A 21411-nucleotide genomic window follows, 5' to 3' on the forward strand; every position below is an offset into this window, starting at 1 on the left:
CCATTTGAACTGAGAATGTGTGCATTTTATTGTTGTTAAGCCCAATAGAGTGGCTGCTTTTTTTTTTTTTTGGTTTTTCGAGGTAGGCTGACCTGGAATTCACTCTGTAGTCTCAGGGTGGCCTCTAATTCATGGCAATCCTACCCCTTTGTGCATCTGTCTTACGTGGATCCTGGGGAGTTGAACCTGGGTCCTTTGACTTTTCAGGTAAGCGCCTTGACCACTAAGCCATCTCTACAGCCCACAACCTTTTTATTTAAAAAAAAAAAATCAATAAATTGCTGGGCATGATGGCACACAGGTTTAATCCCAGCACTCAGGAGACAGAGGTAGGAGGATTGCCATGAATTCAAGGCCACCCTGAATCTACATAGTGAATTCCAGGCCAGACTGGGCTAGAATAAGGCTTTACCTCGATAAAACAAAACGAATCAATAAATTAAATAAATATTAGGAAATTTGTCTTCTAGAATATGTGAGCTTTGAGACTGGGAAGTGCATATTACCTTTCCTGCAATTTCTCAGAGAAGCTTAACACGAATCTTCATGGGTTACAACATTGAAAGTGCAAATAGTGTGGTTAGAGTTTTCTTTTGTAAACTTTTTTTTTTCTTTTGGACGTAGGGACTCTATCTCACACTGACTTGGGATTCACTATGTAGTCTCAGGGTGGCTTTGAACTCACGAAGATCCTTCTATCTCTGCCTCCCTAGTTCTAGGATTAAAGGCGTGTGCCAATCATGCCCTGCTTAAACAACAGGGTGGTTATGTCACCAAATCAAAACACAAACCCGGGAGAGAATGGATGTGCCATGGCCGCCAGCCACGCACCACCTTGTGGGATCTGGGGAGTCGAACTCATTGAAGGTGGCGCTGGAAATTCAGTTCTCCAGAGTCATCAGCTCAGTAAGATCTGCAAAGACACCTGAAACATCCCAACCAGCAGATAACAGATGTGCATATCCAAACACAGAGATGAAAAGTATGAAAAAGTAAGGGGATGCGACTCCTCAACTACTGGATTCAAAGGTACTGAATGAAATGGGTACAATGGCTGGCAAAGACTTCCTAGGTTTACTCATAAAAATGACCTCGGAGGCTACAAACAAACATGATTTCAGCCCAGCATAACTGTTAACCACAACTGCTGCATCCCTGACTGGCTGACTAAATTTGAAAAACAACAACAACAAAAAAAAAAAAAAAACTTAGATTCCACTATCTCCAAGAAAAATAAGACACAGACTTCAGAGACAAAGGAAGGCAATTTATCAAGGGTTATCAATTTTATCAAGCAAGCATGGTGTTGCGGTCACGTTCGCATTGCTGGCAGAAATCACCCGACCAAGAGCAGCTTGTGTGCAAAAAGGTTTATTTTGGCTTACAGTCTCGAGGGGAAGCTCCATGATGGAGGGGAAAACAACGCCATGAGGTTGGACATCACGTCCTAGCCAACATCAGGTGGACAACAGAAACAGGAAAGTGGGTCAAACACTGGCAAGGGGAAACTGGCTATCTATAACACCCTTAAGCCCACCCCCAACAATACTCTCTCTCAAGGAGACACTAATTCCCAAATCTCCATCAGCTGGGAACCTAGCATTCAGAACACCTAAGTTTATGGGGGACACCTGAATCAAACCACCACACACAACAACTCTGACATATGATACAGGCAACTTCAAATCCAAATAAGAAGAGATGTAAAAGGCCCTATAAGGCTTAGTGGCTAAGCGCTTGCCTGTGAAGCCTAAAGACCCCGGTTCGAGGCTCGGTTCCCCAGGTCCCACGTTAGCCAGATGCACAAGGGGGCGCACACGTCTGGAGTTCGTTTGCAGTGGCTGGAGGCCCTGGTGCGCCCATTCTCTCTCTCTGTGTTGCTCTGAAATAAATAAACAAAACAAAAGGTCAGAATGTATTAATATGGGTAATAATTGGATCAGTAAGATAATAGTGAGCAATATTAATACAAAACAACCCAAAAGACTTTTTTTTTTTTTTTCAATTCCAGAGTCTGAGCAGTCCAAGATCAAGGAGAGAGAACTGGAGTTTGGTGAGAGCCTGTTTTCTGCCTTATAGGCCGTCTCACTAGATACCTGGCTGGGAAAGAAATCTCTCTCATTGTGATACCAAATATAACCATTTTAAGTAAAATGACTTAGATAGAGAACTGGACGGCCAATGTGCTGACCTTTTGCTTCTGTAAACTTTGCTTGCTTAATTGCTGCCTTTCCCCCTAAAGTTTCTGAGGAATCTCCACTTCAAGGACATTGCAGAAACACTCCACTGCAGGGTGTGGGGGGGGGGACCCTCCGACCACCTGCTTGGATAAGAAACTGAGGAATCTCCACTTCAAGGACAATGGAGACGACTTCATCTGCCTGGAGAGCCCCTAGCTCCTGCCCCCAACTTTGCCCACTGAAACCCCAAGCCAATCAGAACTGTTTAAATCAACCAATCATGTATCTATCCCCTACTTCTTTGTTCGAATTCCTATATGAACCCCTTCCCCCAAAAGAAAGGGGCTCTCTCCCTCACTACCGCCGTGCCGGACTGTGGGGACAGAGTCCAGGCCTAGGCTTGCAATAAAGAAACTGTTGCTTTTGCATTCGAGTGTCTCGGCTTCTGTGGCGGTTCTCTGGGTGACTCCTGGGTGACCGGGGGACTTGGCTCCTGGTCAGGGGTCTTGGCACAACATCATGTCTCTTCATTTAAGGACCTTACGCTCATGAAGAGCAATTATCATGAGCTAATAATTTCCAAAAACCCAACTACAGATACATTGTGGATTAGGCTTCAACATACAAAGTGTGTATGGGGGGGGTGGGGAGTTGGGTTAGGGAGAAATAGTCTGTAATAAGGAGAAAATGCCTCAAATAAATAATGTACTAAAGAGAAAGGAAAAAAAAAACAAAACCCACAAACCCAGCAGTGGTAACAATGGGAACATGATACACCCTGGAACATCAGAAAGATCGAGATGGGCCGGAGAGATGGCTTAGCGGTTAAGGCGATGGCCTGGAAGCCCAGGGACTCATACCTTCTATTCTCCAGGTCCCATGTAAGCCAGACGAACAGCGACGCCAGCACACAAGGCTGCATAGGTACGGCGAGGACTGCACGTGTCTGGAGTTCGAGAGCAGCAGCTGAAGGCCCTGGCGTGCCAATTCTCGCTCTCTTCCTCTCTCTCTGGCTCTGTCTTGCTCTGTAGCATTAACAATGAATAAATAAGTGAAAGGCCTGTCTGTTGGGCTTGCCTCCAAAAAAAAAAGAGAAGAGGGCTGGAGAGATGGCTTAGCGGTTAAAGCGTTTGCCTGCAAAGCCAAAGGATCCCAGTTCGACTCTCCAGGACCCACGCAAGCCAGATGCACAAGGGGGCGCACGCGTCTGGAGTTCGTTTGCAGTGGCTGGAGGCCCTGGTGCGCCTCAAGGGGGCGCACGCGTCTGGAGTTCGTTTGCAGTGGCTGGAGGCCCTGGTGCGCCCATTCGCTCTATCTGCCTCTTTCTCTGTCTGTTTGTTGCTCTCAAATAAATAAACATGAACAACAAAAAAATTTAAAATAAAAAGAGATCAGTAGATAATTAAGCAGACTTACTTGGCAAAGTAGCTCCAGGACCTTTGGCTGTAGTCAGTCACTAGCTGTGTGGTCGCTTCCCCAGCAGGGAACAGGGGGTGTCCAGACAAAAATTCCCCGAGTGCTCCCTCAGGCTTACTCTTGAGACTTGGTGCTCTGATTAGTTCAATCGGAAGCTCAGTTATAGTCCCTCTGAAGTATTCATTCAAGAGTGCCCCAAAACTAGGCCACTGGGCATGCTGGTGGCCTGAAAGCCAAGGAGCTTATCAGGCATCTGAAACTGGATAATGGCTGAGTTTAAACCTGCCTCTGTGGGGGGATGGGGGGGTGGAGGAGGGCAACTGGGTTCACGGGGCTTGCCCATGTTATTTCACCTCTAGGTGTTGATGCAAGACTTTTGGGCTCAGGGGAGGATTATACGTGAAGATCAAAGGCCTATGAACTCCAAGTTTTGGGTCCTTAATTGATTTTCAGCCAAAAAAAAAAAAAAAAAAAAAAGTGGAGTGTCGTGGTGCACACCTTTAATCCCAGCACTTGGGAGGCAGGGGTAGGATTGCTGTGAGTTTGAGGCCACCCTGAGATGACATAGTGAATTCCAGGTCAGCCTGAGCTAGAGTGAGACTCTGCCTCGAAAAACTAAAAAAACAAAAAAACGAAAAAAACAAACACCAGACACCAAGAAGGGTGTATTATAAAGTTTATTTTAGGGAGAAGTAGGCTCCATGAAAGAGTAGATAGAAGATTCAAGGCAGAAGGGAATTCTCCTCTTTGCCTGGCTAGAAAGGGAGAGAGGAGATCGAGGGAGAGAGATTGAGAGAGAGAGTGAGGGGCTATCTCCAAAGCAATGCATGAGAGTTCAAGCCTTTCACCTTCACGGGCATACAGGGTCAGCAAAAGAGCTCGCAGCTCTGAGAAAAATCACGTGTAGCAAAGCAAGAAAGCATCCCAAGACAAGACAAGAAGAAATCCCCTCGCCCACCCCCACTTTCTGGCCTGGCTGGCAAGTGGGCAGCATTTGCCGACAGGGATCAGGAGAGCCAGGTGCCAGGAGAATGAGAGCTACCCACATATGCCAGGTTAACCATGTATACAGGTCAGGCGTCCAGATAGGATGAGCCTTGCTTTCAGGACTCAGGTGTTATAAGCAAAGCAAAGAGCTGGTTGGTGAGTGGACAGGAGCGGCCAGCCCACCCAGGGACGGCGAGCTGGGGAAGCAGCAAAAAGTGGCTGCCAAGGGAGCGGGGCTGGCAACTGTCTTAGCGGCAACTAGACCAGATGTGGGTGTCATCCATGTTCTCCTTGGGCCATTCTCCTTGGCTGACGGCATATAAGAAGCTATCTTTCCCCTGTTGCTCCTTGATTGTGCCTGGGTGGTTGAAGGCTTCTCTGGGCAAGAAAGAGGTCCTGAGGTCCTGGCCCAAAACACAGGGTGAGCACATGACTTACTGTCTTCTATTTTTCTTTCTTTTCTTTTCCTTTTTCTTTTCCTTTCCTTTCCTTGTTTGAGGTAGGGTCTCACTCTATCTCACACTGACCTGGAATTCACTATGGAGTCTCAGGGTGGCCTTGAACTCGCGATCCTCCTACCTCTGCCTCCCGAGTGCTGGGATTAAAGGCGTGCGCCACCACGCCCGGCTCAACTTTCTTCTATTTCTTTGCCTTTAACCACTTTTTGGGGGTGCTGGGCTTGAACTAGGTCATGGAATATACTAGACAAGTGTTCCACCAGTAAGTATACCCTCAGCTCAGCTCACTCCTTCCTTCCATCCTCCTTCCTTCACTCCCTCCCCTTCTTTTTTTTTTTTTTTAATATATTTATTTATTTGAGAGAGAGAGAGAGACAGAGAGAGAATGGGTGCTCCAGGGCATCCAGCCACTGCAAACGAACTCCAGATGCGTGTGCCCCCTTGTGTATCTGGCTTATGTGGGTTCTGGAGAGTTGAACTGGGATCCTTTGGCTTTTGCAGGCAAGTGTCTTAACCACTAAGCCATCTCTCCAGCCCCTCCTTCCCTTTCTTTTTTTTTTTTTTTAAATTTTTTATTTATTTATTTGAGAGCGACAGAGACAGAGAGAAAGACAGGTAGAGGGAGAGAGAGAGAATGGGCGCTCCAGGGCTTCCAGCCTCTGCAAACGAACTCCAGACGCGTGCGCCCCCTTGTGCATCTGGCTAACGTGGGACCTGGGGAACCGAGCCTCGAACCAGGGTCCTTAGGCTTCACAGGCAAGCGCTTAACCGCTAAGCCATCTCTCCAGCCCCCCTTTCTTTAAAGATAGGGTCTTGCTCTAGCCCAGAGCTGACCTAGAATTCACCACGCTGCCGCAGGCTGGCTTTGAAGTCACAGCAGTCCTCCGATCTCTGCCTCCCAAGTGCTGGGATTAAAGGTGTGCGCCGCCACGCCCAGCAGCCCTTCTTTCTTAATTTGCTGTGCTTTCTGTTCTAGAATTGGGCAAGTCTTCAGTTCGGAAGGTAGAATGCATTCACAGTCTGAGTAAACATGTTTGACTTGAGAGAGAGAGAGAAGGGCCTGAAGGAAGAAGAAACCAAACACTGGATTTTGCTCATGGCGAAGGGAGATTTTTTTTCTTGCAAGATAGGAAGTGGGATCGGAGGCACTAGGCAGATAACTGATTACTTAATTAACATCAATCAGGACCTTTCTCTCACGCGCGTATGTGTACACGGCATGCATGTGTATTTGTATGTGTGTTTGTGTGTTGGTGCACACGTGTGTGCGACATCGGATGTCTTTTGCACACTGTCTTATTTCTTTGACACAGGGGTCTACGGAACCCAGCTTCTCTGACTTGCTTTATTCTTGGAGCCATCTCACCTGCCTCAGGTTATTTCTTTTGTGTAAGGACTAAAGTAGAGAGAACTTTATCATCATGACCCTGGAAACTGGCCTGCTTGGGAAATTTGACTGTTTTAAATTTTCCAAGGGTTTTTAATTTTTAAAAATTTCAATATCTTTTTAGATTTTTTTATTTTTTGAGGTAGGGTCTCACTCTAGCCCAGGCTGATCTCAAATTCACCATGTAGTCTCAGGGTGGCCTCGAACTCACAGTGATCCCCCTACCCCTGTCTGAAAGAGTAAATGAGAATGAGAGCAATAGGGTCTTTTGCTGCTGCACACAAACTCCAGATGCACGTGCCATTGTATGCCTCTGGCTGTACCTGAGTACTGGGAAATAGAATAGAATCCCAAGGCCAACAGGCGCTGCAAGGAAGCAGCTTTAACTATTGAGCCATCTCCTCAGCCCATTTTCTTATTATATTTATTTATTTATTTATTTATTTATTTATTTATTTTTGAGACAGAGTCTCATTCTAGTTCAAGGTTACCTGGAACTCACTCTGTAGTCCCTGGCTGGTCTCAAACTCACAGCCATCCTCCTATCTCTGCCACCCAAGTGCTGGGATTAAAGGCATACGTACCACCATGCCTGGCTCACCTAGTGTTAAATAAAATTTTGGACCCCAGAAACAGTTCATCTCTGGTCCTCTATTCTGGTATTTTTTTTTTGGGGGGGGAGTTTGGTTTTCAGGGTAGAGTCACACTCTAGTTCAGGCTGACCTGGAATTCACTATGGAGTCTCAGGGTATCCTTGAACTCATGGTGATCTTCCTACTTCTACCTCCCAAGTGCCAGGTGCTAGGATTAAAAAAAAAAAAAAAGTTGGGCTGGAGAGATGGCTTAGCGGTTAAGCGCTTGCCTGTGAAGCCTAAGGACCCCGGTTCGAGGCTCGGTTCCCCAGGTCCCACGTTAGCCAGATGCACAAGGGGGTGCACGCGTCTGGAGTTCATTTGCAGAGCCTGGAAGCCCTGGCGCGCCCATTCTCTCTCTCTCCCTCTATCTGTCTTTCTCTCTGTGTCTGTCGCTCTCAAATAAATAAATTAAAAATTAAAAAAAATGGAACTTCAGGAGCACACTTTAAAAAAAAAACAGTTATCCTTAATGCCTTTCGACCTTCCCCTCTTTCCACAGGACACCAGAGGTACACCCCAACCCTTTTCTCTTTGAGTTCAGTACCTGTGTTTTTCCTTGGCTGCAACGACCTGAGAATTCAAGCCACAAAGGCAATAAGCAGATGTGGACCAAAGGCTAGGAGAGCAAAGTGCTGCCTTGGGATTGAGCAGTCTGTGAAAGGTGTGGGCCGTGGAGATGTAGCTGGGGTTACGCCAGAGACGTCCTGTAGCCAGCATGGCAGCGCACGCCTTTAATCCCAGCACTCGGGAGGCAGAGGTAGGAGGATCGTCATGAGTTCGAGGCCAGCCTGAGACTCCATAGTGAATTCCAGGTCAGCCTGGGCTAGAGTGAGACCCTACCTCAACAAACAAACAAAACACACACACACACATGCTCCTCTGTTGTGTAGTTTCTTGCCTTGGTGAATGGCCCACCGTACCTTAGATTCTCAAGGCATAAATACATTATTTCAGTTATTCCTTCTGCACATCTAGTGAATCATAAGACCGTCTAACTCCATTTCCAAATGTATCCAAAACTTTCCTCTTCAAGATTTCCTTTTAGTTCTGGCCTTCTTAATTCTTCCCAAATCTTTTTATGTTTTAAAATATTTTATTTACTTACTGTTTTTTTATTTTTATTTATTTTGTTTGTTTGTTTATTTATTTGACAGCGACAGAGAGGAGGCAGAGAAAGAGAGAGAGAGAGAATGGGCGCGCCAGAGCTTCCAGCCTCTGTAAACGAACTCCAGACATGTGTGCCCCCTTGTGCATCTGGCTAACTTGGGCCCTGGGGAATTGAGCCTCCAACCGGGGTCTTTAGGTTTCACAGGCAAGCGCTTAACCCCTAAGCCATTTCTCCAGCCCTACTTACTGTTTTTTTTTTAAATTATTTATTTATTTATTTGAGAGCGACAGACACAGAGAGAAAGAGAGATAGAGGGAGAGAGAGAGAATGGGTGCGCCAGGGCTTCCAGCCTCTGCAAACAAACTCCAGATGCATGCGCCCCCTTGTGCATCTGGCTAACGTGGGACCTGGGGAACCGAGCCTCGAACCGGGGTCCTTAGGCTTCACAGGCAAGTGCTTAATCGCTAAGCCATCTCTCCAGCCCTACTGTTATTTTTTAAATATGCTTTTTATTTATTTATTTGAGAGAGATAATGGGCACACCAGGGCCTCCAGTCACTGCAGACGAACTCCAGATGCATGCACCCCCTGTGCATCTGGCTTATGTGGGTCCTGGAGAATCGAACTGGGATCCTTTGGCTTTGTAGGCAAATGCCTTAACTGTTAAGCCACCTGTGGTGGTTTGATTCAGGTGTCCCCATAAACTCAGGTGTTCTGAATGCTAGGTTCCCAGCTGATGGAGATTTGGGAATTAATACCTGCTGGAGGGAGTGTATTGTTGGGGGTGAGCTTATGGGTGTTATAGCCAGATTCCCCTTGCCAGTGTTTGGCACACTCTCCTGTTGCTATTGTCTACCTTATGTGGGCCAGGGGGTGATGTCCAGCCCCTGTTCATGCCGTCATTTTCCCCTGCCATTGTGGAGCTTCCCCTCAAACCTGTAAGCCAAAATAAACCTCTTTTTCCCACAAGCTGCTCTTGGTTGGGTGATTTCTACCAGCAATGGGAACCTGGCTGCAACAGTAAATTGGTACCAGGAGTGGTGTCGTTTGCTGCTAGACACCAGGCTGTGTGGCTTTGGCCTTTTGGAGCTGGTTTTCAAGAGGAATGTGGAAGGATTTGAAACCTTGGCCTAAGAGATGCCTTGCAGTGCTGTAAGTACAGCTTGATGCACTATTCTGGTCAGAGTTGAAAGACCTGAATGCAGTAAGAACTATGGACTGTGAGGTTTGGTTTATGAGGGTGAGAAAGAGCTTTGCTTGGACTGGACCAGCAGTTTGTGTGAGAGGCTTGCTGTTATGCCCATGTCCTGAGAAGTTGTGCAGGGTTGCTTTGTGTAGAAATGAACTGGTTTTAACCCCGGGGGGTATGGCACAGAAAGAAAAATCTTTGGGTGAACTGCTGCCCATTCAGTTGCAATTGAGAGATTACAACGTTTGAGATTGGGCCAGCTGATTTGCACTGGGGCAACAGGAAGAATGTAGACTTTTTTGAAGGGGCCTGAGTGCTCAAGGAGTGTCCTGTTCTTCAAAGTCTGCTTTGTCCCCCCTGGATTAACAAATTGGCACCCTACCTGGTATTGTGGAGTATAAGAAATGCTGGAAAGAGGGTCATTGAGTTTGCAGCATGATCTTCAGTGTTTTGGAAATGGCCATGGGCAGTGTGAAGCAGGTTTGCTGGATGCCTGCATAGAGACCCCATGGGGCCGTGAGGATGAACCGTGGTTTGCAGTGGAGACCCAGTGGAGATGCCGGGACCATGAGATGGCTGCCAAGGAGAGCTGCTGGCCCCGATGAAGTTTCCCAGGACTGTGAGTAGCCTAGCTGGAGGGGTGGAATTGGAACTCCAGAGACTTGCTGGTTAGAATTATTGGACTTGGAGATTTGTCACTGGCTATAGCTGTTGGACTTGAAGTTAGAGTTTGATGTCTGCCCTGTTTAAATCTTGTATTGGTTGAATGTTTCTTTGCTTATGCCCAATGCCATCTTTGGCAGTGTGGGTGTTACTTCTGTGCCATTACGTCTGTTTTTTCTTTTGGTGGAGGGGATTCTTTGGTATTATGGCTCAGTTAGAAGATCTTGGACTATGGGGAAGTATGAACATCATTGGAATTGGTAAAAACTATGGGGACTTTTAAGTTGGATGAATGCATTGCATTTTATATCATGTATGGTTATCAGTTTACAGCAGCCGGGGCTGGAATGTGGTGGTTTGATTCAGGTGTCCCCCATAAGCTTAGGTTTTCTGAATGCTAGGTTCCCAGCTGATGGAGATTTGGGAATTAATGCCTCCTGGAGGCGGTGTATTGTTGGGGGCGGGTTTGTGGGTGTTACAGCCAGCTCCCCCTTTCTAGTGCTTGGCACACTCTCCTGTTCCTGTTGTCCACCTTATTTGGGTCAGGGGGTGATGTCCACCCTCTGTTCATGCCATCATAGAGCTTTCCCTCGAGCCTGTAAGCCAAAATAAACCTCTTTTTTCCCACAAGCTGCTCTTGGTTGAGTTATTTCTACCAGCAATGCGAACCTGACTGCAACACCCTCTCTCTAGCTCCCTATTTATTTATTGTTTGAGAGAGACAGTGGGTACACCAGGGCCTCTAGCCACTGCAAACGAACTTCAGATGCATGCGCCACCTTGTGCATCTGGCTTACATGGGTCTTGGGGAATTGAACTTGGGTCCTGAGGCTTTGCAGGCAAGTGCCTTAACTGCTGAGTCATCTCTCCAGCCCTGACCTAACATTCTACAACTATGAGTTAAATCTTTGGAATATGCTAACAGGCTGCCAGTTCCCATTCTTACCAAAAGGTAAGAATGCCAGCAGATAGCACCTGAGACCTGTACCAGAAACACTTCCTCCTTTGCAGTAAACCACCCACCTGAGGTTTCCACCAATGCATTTGCAAAGGGCTTTGATTTGCGACTTGCTAGCTTCTGGCTACTGTACAAATTTTATGCAACTGTTATCATATTGGACCCTGGAATTTGGAGTGACCTAAATCTGTGTTACCAGGTCATGGTCATTCATATTTGGTCCCAGAACAAGCTATCTCTTATTCCCTTTGAGAGGAGAGCTGGTATGTGTGTGAACCTGCTCAGAATTGTTTTCTGTACAAAAACCATCTAATCATGATGAGGCTGGCTCTACTTAATTTTTTTTTTTTTTAAGGTAGGATCTTGTTCTAGCCCAGCCCAGACCCTACCTCTGCCTCCTTAGTGCTAGGATTAAAGGTGAGCACCACCATGCCGGCTCGCACGCTCTCGCTCACATTCTCTCTCTCTCTCTCTCTCCATATATATATATATATATATATATATGTATATATATATATATACACACATATATATACACACACACACACATATATATATATATACACACACACATATACACACACACACACACACACACACACACATATATATATATATATATATATATATATATTTTTTTTTTTAGGTAGGGTCTCACTCTATCTAGCCCAAGCTGACCTGGAATTCACTAGGTAGTCTCAGGCTGGCCTTGAACACATAGTGGTCCTCCTACCTCTGCCTCTTGAGTGAAACACATCTTTTAAAAAAAATTGTTTTATTTACAAGCAGGTGGAGGGAAAGGAAAGAAAGAGAGAGAGAATAGGTGTGCCAGGGCCTCTTGCCCCTGTAAACTCCAGATGCCTGCACCATTTTGTGTATCTGGCTCTATGTAGGTACTGGGGAATCTAACCTTAGCCACCATACTTTTGAGCAAGTACCTTTTTATTTGCTTTGTTTTGCTGCTTTTTTTTTTTTTGTTGTTGTTTTTTGAGGCAGTGTCACGCTCTAGCCCAGGCTGGCCTGAAATTCACCAGGTAGTCTCAGGATGGCCTTGAACTCACAGTGGTCCTCTTACCTCTGCCTCCTGAGAGCTGGGTTTAAAGGCATGTGCCACCATGCCTGGCATGAGCAAGCAACTTTAACTCTTCAGCTCCCATTTTAAGCACTCTGGCTTCCTTCTACTCCCAGATTGCAGGGAGGGACACGGGTTTTATTTACGTTGGCACCGTCTGCACACTTTTTGTCACAAGTCCTATCAGGCAGTGTCATTGACTGCTTATCACCACCCTTGGGACAGGACCTTATTGTTCTCTGGAAACTTCTGCCCACGACCTAGCGGTTGCACAATGAGGGCTGGATGGAGGCGCTGTGTGCAAATGTGAAATGGAAAATTCACCGAGGAGCCCTTCCCCTGCATGCAGTTCTACTGGGGAAGGAAGTCAGTACTGGAGGGTGCAGAATTTGGCATCTGACAGTTCTGGGATGATTTTCCCTCTGTGGATTCAGAAGATGATGCATGCTGAGGTTTTTTTATTTTTATTTTTATGTTTTGGAGGTAGGGTCTTGCTCTAGCCCAGGCTGACCTGGAATTCACTATGTAGTCTCAGGGTGGCCTCGAACTCACGGTGATCCTCCTGCCTCTGCCTCCCGAGTGCTGGGATTAAAGGCGTGTGCCACCATACCCGGCTGTATTTTTCATTTTTATTGTATTTATTTTCATAATTTGCATTTATTTTCATTATATTTATTATTTATTTTTTTACATCTTATTTATTATTTATTTGTAAGAGAGAGAGAGACATTGAGAATGGGTGCATCAGGGCCTCTTGCCACTGCAAATGAACTCCAGGGGTAGGTGCTCCACTTTGGGCATCTGGCTTTATGTGAGTATTGGCCTTCAGGGTTTGCAAGCAAGCACCTTTAACTGCTGAGCCATTCTCCCCAGCCCCAAAACTTTCCTTTTTAGAGGCGGAATATCCTTGAAGGATGGAGGCCAGGTGCTATTTATCTAGGCCAGAGCCTAAATGCAGAGAACATTTGTTGAATACATGAAGAAACCACAGGACCGACCATGGAAGACAGAATCAGCCACATAGGTCCTGGATGCTCTCAACTTCTTTTTTCCTTTTTAAAGATTTTATTTATTTATTTGAGACAGAGAGAAGAGAGTGAGAATGGGCTCGCCAGGGCCTCTAGCCACTGCAAACGAACTCCACATGCATGCGCCTCCTTGTGCATCTTGCTAACGTGGGTCCTGGAGAACTGAACCTGGATCCTTAGGCTTCATGGGGAAGTACCTTAGCCATTAAGCCATCTTTCCAGCCCTCTTTTTTTTTTAATTGTTTTTATTTATTTTTAAAATATATTTTATTTATTTATTTGAGACAGAGAAAGGGGGAGGAGGGAGAGTGAGAGAGAGAGAGAGAGAGAGGGAGAGAATGGGCGTGCCAGTGCCTCCAGCCACTGCAAACGAATTCCAGATGCACGTGCCACCTTGTGCATCTGGCTATCGTGGGTCCTGCAGAATCAAACAGGGATTCTTTGGCTTTACAGGCAAACGCCTTAACCACTAGGACATCTCATCACTAAGCGCCTTAAGCGTTAAGCCATTCCTCCAGCCCTTTCCCTTCCTTCCCTTTCCCTCCTTCCTTCCTTCATTAAAAAAGTTTTTTTGTTACTTTTTATTTATTTATTTGCGAGTGACAGAGAGAGAGAGAGAGAGAGAGAGAGAGAGAGAGAGGGAGAGAAAGAGAATGGGTGTCCCAGGGCCTCCAGCCACTGCAAACGAACTCCAGACGCGTGCGCCCCCTTGTGCATCTGGCTAACGTGGGACCTGGGGAACCGAGCCTCGAACCGGGGTCCTTAGGCTTCACAGGCAAGCTCTTAATCGCTAAGCCATCTCTCCAGCTCCTTTCCTCCCTTCCCTTCCTTTCTCTCCCCTCTCCTCTCCTCCCCTTCCCTTCTTCCTTTTCTTTTCTTTTTCTTTTTTTTTCCCCCATGGAAATGCATCTGTAATTCAGCACCTTGGCCTCCCTCCTTTTCTTTCTTCTTCTTCTTCTTCTTTTTTTTTTTTTTTTAGGTAGGGTCACTCTAGCCCAGGCTGACCTGGAATGAATTCAGTATGCAGTCTCAGGCCGACCGCAAACTCTCCCAAATGCTGGGATTAAAGACGTGGCCCCCAAGAGCAGCTGAGACCCGCCTGCGAGAACCCAACCCCCTCTCTAGGAACAGGTTCAACCACCAAGCCAGCCAAGCCGCTCTCGGGACTACATTTCCCATGAGGCCCGGCGCGCCCCCCCGCGCAGGCGCACTAGCTAACTCCGGCGCGCGTTTCCTTCCAGGAGCCCGCCGGTCACTGGCTGGCACCGGGTCCCCGCCACTCCCCCTCCTGTCGCCCTACCGGGTCCCGGCGACACGGCCTGCGTGGATGTCAGCGCAGGCTGGACTCATGGCTTCTGCGCTGAGGTTCGACGGGCGTGTGGTCCTGGTGACCGGCGCGGGCGGAGGTGAGTCGGGAGGGCGGCAGCCTCGAACCCGCGTCCCGAGGCCCCGCTGGGGCCGTGGGTGGCGGGGGAGGGGGGGGGGTTGCTGAGCTGCTGCACCACTTGGGTTAAAAACAAGTTTGGCCTGTCCCCCAGCGTGTTGGCAACCCTCTGCTGCCATTGCTTTGCCTTGGCCAAGTGGTTTGCAAAGACTTCTTGCCATGCCTTTGAGCCTGGGGCCCGGCTCCTCCCCTGGAGTTGAGAAGTCACTGCTGGCAGCTCCAGCACCCGGGATTTGAGTGTTCTGTTTTCCCTAGGCCGGATGATTTCAAGTTCTTCTTCTTTTTTTTTTTTTTTTTGATTTTTCCAAGGTAGGGTCTCACCCTAGCCCAGGCTGACCTGGAATTCACTATGTAGTCTCAGGGTGGCCTCGAACTCACAGCTGTCCTCCTACCTTTGCCTCCAGAGTGCTGGGAGTAAAGGACTGTGCCACAACACCCGCCCCCCCCTTTTTTTTTTTTTAAAAAAAAAAATTGTATTTACTTTTTTTACTTGGGTTCTGGGGAATCGAGCCTGGGACCTTTGGCTTTGCAGGCAGGTGCCTTAACCGCTAAGCCATTTCTTCAGCCTCATTTTTATTTTATTTTTATTTATTTGAGAGAGAGGGAAAAAGGCAAGGAGAAAGAGAGAGAGAGAGAGAGAGAATGAGAATGAGAATCAGGATGGACGCACCGGGGCATCCAGCTGCTGCAAAAGCACTCCAGACACATGCACCCCCTTGCACACCTGGCTTACTTGGGTCCTGGGGAATCGAACCTGGGTCCTTTGGCTTTGCAGGCAACTTTTCTTAACTGCTAAGCCATCTCTCCAGCTCGATTTCAAGTTCTTGACAGGGCCTTTGTGATAACACGTGACCTTGCTCCTTGGACCTGAATGCACGCTTGTCAAAGTTCGCGGGAATGGTGGCAAAGGTTGCACACTACCCAGCCTGTGTGTGGAAAGGCGGGGAGGTGTGTGTGTGTGTGGGGGTAAGTGAGAATGGATGGGAAGGATGAGGGACTATAGAACAGATATGTTTCTGGAGTGCGTCCCGGGAGGTAGGGAAGCTGCCAGTCTTCCTGTATTTCAGGAGAAACAGACTGAAGAATTTTTATGTTTTTAGTTATTTATTTGAGAGGAAGGGTGGGGAGAGAATGAATATGGACTTGTCAGGGCCTCCAGCCATACTGCAAGTGAATTCTGGATGCATGTGCCACCTTGTGCATCTGGCTTACTTGGGTACTGGGGAATCGAACCTGCGTCCTTTGGCTTTCTAGGAAAGTGCCTTAACAGGTAAGCTATCTCTCTGGCCCTATTTATTTTGGCTTTTTTTTTTTTTTTTTTTTTTTTTTTTGATGTAGGGTCTCTCTCTCACCCAGGCTGACCTGGAATTCATTATGTTGTCTCAAGGTGGCCTTGAACTCAAAGTGATCCTCCTACCTCTGCCTTGCTATTGCAGGGATTAAAGGCATGTGGCACCTGCCTGACTTCACATTTTTAAAGAATAAAAAACTAAATGACTCACACCCATGTAGTTACTTTGCAGCAAGATTAAAAAATATATATGTGAGAGAAGAGAGACAGAGACAGGGACAGCGACTATGGGTCGCTGCAAAGGAACTCCAAATGGGTGTACCGCTTTGGACATCTGGCTTTTGTGGGTACTGGGGAATTGAACCCAGGCTGGTAGGCTTTGCAGGCAAGCACCTTTAACTGCTGAGCCATCTCCCCAGCCCTGCAGTGAGGTTTTTGCAGGAGCTTCCCACCAGTAGGTGGCTCCTATAACCTCCAAATCCAAGAATCCTGACCTTGGTCTTTTGACTTCTCACCCACAGTGCCTTATACCTTAAAGGGCTCTGGTACGTGACTTACGGTTTATTATTATTATTATTATTTTTGATTTTCTGAGATAGGGTCTCGTTCTAGCTCAGGTGGACCTGGAATTCACTATGTAGTCTCAGGGTGGCCTCGAATTCATGGCAATCTTCCTATCTCTGCCTCCCAAGTGGGTTGCTTATAACTATTAGGCAGTGCCTTACAAAAAGAAATCACTGTGTAGCCAAAACTGGCCTTCTGCCTCCACCTGTCAAGTGTTCACACTATAGGCTTGTGCCCTACACTGGGCTTGAATTACTTGAATTTTATGTTAAAAGTCACAAACCAATGGGATTTTACCAGTTCAAATACACTTTTACATCCACATTTAGAAAAATATTTATTATCATTTATTTATTTATTTAACAGAGAAAGGGGGAGAGAAAGAGAATGGGTATGTCAGGGCCTCCAGCTGCTGCAAACGAACTCCAGATGCATGTGCCCCCTTGCACATCTGGCTCACGTGGGTCCTGGGGAGTCGAACCTGGGTCCTTTGGCTTTTCTGGCAAATGCCTTAACCACTAAGCCATCCCTCCAGCCCCACATGCACATTTTTAAGCTGCTTTTAAGGAACTTATACCAGTGTTAATTGTTGGCCAAGTTTTTCATACCAGTAGCTATATTTATTCTAAAATGGTATTTAGGTAAAAAACATTTTCTGCTCTACTTGGTATTTGAAATTTCCTTTTTTTTTAAATTTTTTTTTTTTTCTTTTTTGGTTTTTCAGGGTAGGGGTTTTCACTAGCCCAGGCTGACCTGGAATTCACTATGTAGTCTCAGGTTGGCCTCAAACTCATAGTGATCCTCTTACCTCTGCCTCCCAAGTGCTGGGATTAAAGGCATGTGCCACCACACCTGGCTTGAAATTTCTTTTTCTTCCTTCCTTTTTTTTAAAAATTTTATTTTTATTTATTTATTAGAGACAGAGAGAGGGAGAGAGAGGATGGGCACATCAGGGCCTCTAACAACTTGCACATGAACTTCAGATGGAGAATCGAACCTGGGTCATTAGGTTTTGTTGGCATGTGCTTTAACTGCTAAGCCATCTCTCCAGCCCTGAAATCTCGCTCTCTCTCTCTTTTTCATTTATTTTTTTTTTGGGGGGGGTTGAGGTAGGGTCTCACTCTGGCCCAGTCTGACCTGTGTAGTCTCAGGGAGGCCTTGAACTCATGGTGATTCTCCTACCTCTGCCTCCCGAGTGCTGGGATTAAAAAAGGCATGCACCACCGCACCCAGCTGAAATTTCTCTTTTTTAAAAAATATTTTTATTTGTTTGTGATTGGTGAGTGAGATAGAGACAAAGAGGAACGGGTGCACCAGAACCTTTTGCAACTGCAGATGAATTCGGGATGCATGTGCCACTTTGTGCACCTGGCTTTACGTGGGTCCTGGGGGATTGAACCTGGGCTGTCAGGCTTTGCAAGCAAGTGCCTTTAGCTGCTGGTCATCTCCCCAGTCCCATGACATTCTTTTTTTTTTTTACATTTTTTTTGTTTAGTTTTATTTATTTATTTAAGAGTGACAGAGAGAGATAGAGGCATATATATATATATATATATATACACATATATATATATACATATATATATATATATACATATATATATACACACACATATATATATATATATATATATATATATATATAGAGAGAGAGAGAGAGAGAGAGAGAGAGAGAGAGAGAGGGGGGGGGGGGGGGAGGGAGGGGGGAAGGGGGGGAGGGAGAGAGGGAGAGGGAGAGAATGGGTGTGCCAGGGCCTCCAGGCACTGCAAACGAACTCCAGATGCGTGCGCCCCCTTGTGCATCTGGCTAACATGGGTCCTGGGGAATCGAGCCTCGAACCGGGGTCCTTAGGTTTCATAGGCAAGCGCTTAACCGCAAAGCCATCTCTGCAGCCCCCATGACCTTTCTTGACAGCGACTAATGTTATGGGATCCTTTGGAACTTGGACCCAGCACACACCCACCACCACCAGCACCATTTATAATTGAATTAGGTTCATGACAAGGGGAATAAGTGAAATGAAATGCATTCTGAAATTTTCTGTCCTGTTTTATTTATTAACTGCTGATTGCGACCCACCTAACCGACTCTGAAATACTAATGAGATGTCACTAGGTGACTCTGAACTTGGTAGCTCCTGTTTGTAAGTTGGCTAGGTTCTCACCCATTTTCTGATTTCTTTTTTTTTTTAATTAGGATTAGGCCGAGCCTATGCCCTGGCTTTTGCAGAGAGAGGAGCATTAGTTGTTGGTAAGTTGATATCCTTTTCTTTTTTTACGTGTGTGTGTGTGTGTGCGTGGGCGCGCGCACGTGTATGTGCCCGCCAGTGCCGCCTGCACTTGCGTGTGGCAGGGTGTGCTTACCTCGCTGGCTGCAGCTGAACATGGGAACATTGCATTTCCTGGTCCTGGAGCTTGCTCCTCATCCCGTGAGTTCTGGCAGTTCTTGGGTCTCTGCCCCCCCTGAGAGGCTGGGGTTATAGATGCGCGTGGGTCCTGGGGATTGAACTCAAGTCATTTCTCACCACCTCAGGTCTTCCGTGCTTGCATAGGAATTCTCTTCACCAACCCTTCAGAAGAAGCGTCTTTGCAAACCACCTTTGTCTTGCTATCAAATCAACTGTCAACGGTTACTAAGTTGTTAATTGTGCCATAAACTTCATTACCTTTTCTTTTTAAAATTTTATTTGTTTATTTGCAAGCAGAGAGAGAGAGAGAGAGAGGAGATAGAGAGAGAGGGGAGATAGAGAGAGAATGGGCACTCCAGGGCCTCTAGCCACTGCAAACGAACTCCAGAAGTATACGCGCCCCCCCCCCCCCTTGTGCATCTGGCTTCCGTGGGTACTGGGGAATTGAACCTGGAATCATTGGCTTTGCAGGCAAGTGCCTTAACCATTAAGCCATCTCTTCAGCCCCATTACCTTTTTAAGGATGAACAATTTTTTTTTCTTTTTTGAGGTAGGGTCTTGCTGTAGCCCAAGCGGAGCAGGAATTTACTCTGTAGTCTCAGGGTGACCCCAAACTCATGGTGCTCCTCTTTCCTCTGCCTCCCCAGTGCTGGCATTAAAAGTGCGCGCTACCACTGCTGGCTTTTTTTTTTTTTTTTCAGGGTTGGGTCTCAGTGTAGCCCAGGCTGACCTGGCTCACTCTGTAGTTCTAGGCTACCCTCAAACCCATGGCAATCTTCCTACCTTTGCCTTGCTTCACCTCCCCCCCCCCACAATATCTTTTCTTTTGTTTTAATACCTTTTTTTATATTTCTTTGAGAGGAAGAGAGAGAGAGAGAGTGAGTGTGTGAGAATGGGTGTACCAGGGCCTCCAGTTCCTGCAAATGACCTCCAGAAGCGTGCACCACCTTATGTATCTGGCTTACCTGGGTTGTGGGGAATCGAACCTGGGTCCTTAGGTTTTGCAGGCAAGCGCCTTAACCACTAAGCCATCTCTCCAGCCCCGCTTCAGCTTTCTACACGTGCACGTAGATGCCCTGCTGCCAGGCTGCAGCAAGTGCGTTCACTTCTTCTCTCTCCTGAGGTCTTGTTTTGTTTGGCATGTATGATTTTTATCTAAGTAAGCAAAAAGAAGTAGAGGAGAAATACGCAACCCTGGATATCAGTTGACTTTGCACCAGTTGTATCTCTGACTTATCCCACAAGTGTTATCAACTGCCTCCTGTGTAGACGTCAGTGGCCGGGGCGTTGGGAGGTTACTGTGGAAACTGAATAAGGTCCCTGCATTTTCGTGTGGCCCAGGCTGGCCTTGAACTTGTGACCTTCCTGCGTCAGGCTCCCTAGCGCTGGGCTAAGGCTTGCTTCTACTGTCACGTCATGACGTTCCCGGTGTGCTGGGAAGCCAGTGGAGGCGCACCGCGAGCAGACACGCCTGTGAGGCTGGAGCAGTAAGAAGTGCCGTAGGGGCTGCAAAAGAGCCTAAGTGGGATAGAAAACGCCCGAAGAGGAGCCTCGAGGAGCCGGCAGGAGTGAAGATGCCAAGGAGAGATGTGCGGCGAGTCCAGGCACGGAGCAGAGAGGGAGCCGGCGCCGAGTCCTGCGTGGGGCCGGCTCAGCGTGTCCGGGCGAGCCGAGGGCGGGCGTGGCTGCGGCTGCACTTACGAGGCCCCGAGAGAGCGGGGCACGAGGTGGGAGATGGCAGGACGCTCGTCACCGGTGACCTTTGGCCTTTCAGTTGGGAAAGCCACTGAAGGAGCAACTGGACAGTGACAGGAAATGGTTTACGTATTAAGTGGTGACACAGATTCAGGGTGGAGCTAGAGAAGGTTCATGGGCTGGACCTGGGTTTATTCTTTGTAATCTTTTTTCTCTTCTTTTCTTTTTATTGACAACTTCCATGATTGTAAACAATATCCCATAGTAACTCCCTGGCTGGCCAAATACAAGGCTGGCAGTGCCCACTGTTGAGTATCTTCACTGGTGATTTCTCTTCCTCCCATTGAACTGCGTGCAGAATGGCTTCTTCCAGCTTTCTGTCAGCTGGTCTACATGCAGGAGGTTTTCAGCTCAGTTCCAACAGGATTTCTCAGTGGTCTTGCAGCCCAGGTATGCGGAGTCTTCAGCAATAGGGTCTTACCATCAATTCCTGGTGGGCAACCAAGGGCCTTGGCAATGGCTTGTAATTCTTTCGGGGGGCTTCAGGGACCTCCCTGGCCAACACCTCACTGGAAGGTGTCCTATCCCTTGCACTGAAAATTTTCTAGTGACCATCTATGGCTCCTGTGTGTTTCATTGTCCAAAAAAGTAGGTTTCCTTATGACTTATTTACATCTTCTTAGTCTTTTTTTCTTTTTTGAAGTAGAGTCTCACTCTACCCCAGGCTGATCTGGAATTCACTATGTAGTGTCAGGGTGACATCCTTCTACCTCAGCCTCTGAGTGCTGGGATTAAAGGCGTGTACCACCACGCGTGGTTTACTTCGTAATTTCATTTATTTATTTGAAATCAGGGAGAGAAAGAGAAAGAGGAGCAGATAGAGAGAAAGAATGGGTGTGCCAGAGCCTTTAGCCACTGGAAACAAACT

At 47.1% G+C, this 21411-nt stretch overlaps 1 protein-coding gene across 1 annotated transcript in view; it reads left to right on the top strand.

Moving 5' to 3' along the window:
• The first annotated feature begins 14326 nt into the window (after positions 1-14326).
• The window catches only part of Hsd17b4 (hydroxysteroid 17-beta dehydrogenase 4), a 74706-nt gene continuing 67621 nt past the window's right edge, over positions 14327-21411 (top strand). The window contains exons 1-2 of the mRNA XM_045139015.1: positions 14327-14487; positions 18578-18631. Coding sequence (XP_044994950.1) covers positions 14409-14487; positions 18578-18631 — 133 coding nt within the window. The 5' untranslated portion in view covers positions 14327-14408. The remainder of the gene's footprint in view (positions 14488-18577; positions 18632-21411) is intronic.

The sequence above is a fragment of the Jaculus jaculus genome, chromosome 20 (assembly GCF_020740685.1).
Source record: "Jaculus jaculus isolate mJacJac1 chromosome 20, mJacJac1.mat.Y.cur, whole genome shotgun sequence".
Taxonomy (NCBI): Eukaryota; Metazoa; Chordata; class Mammalia; order Rodentia; family Dipodidae; genus Jaculus; species Jaculus jaculus.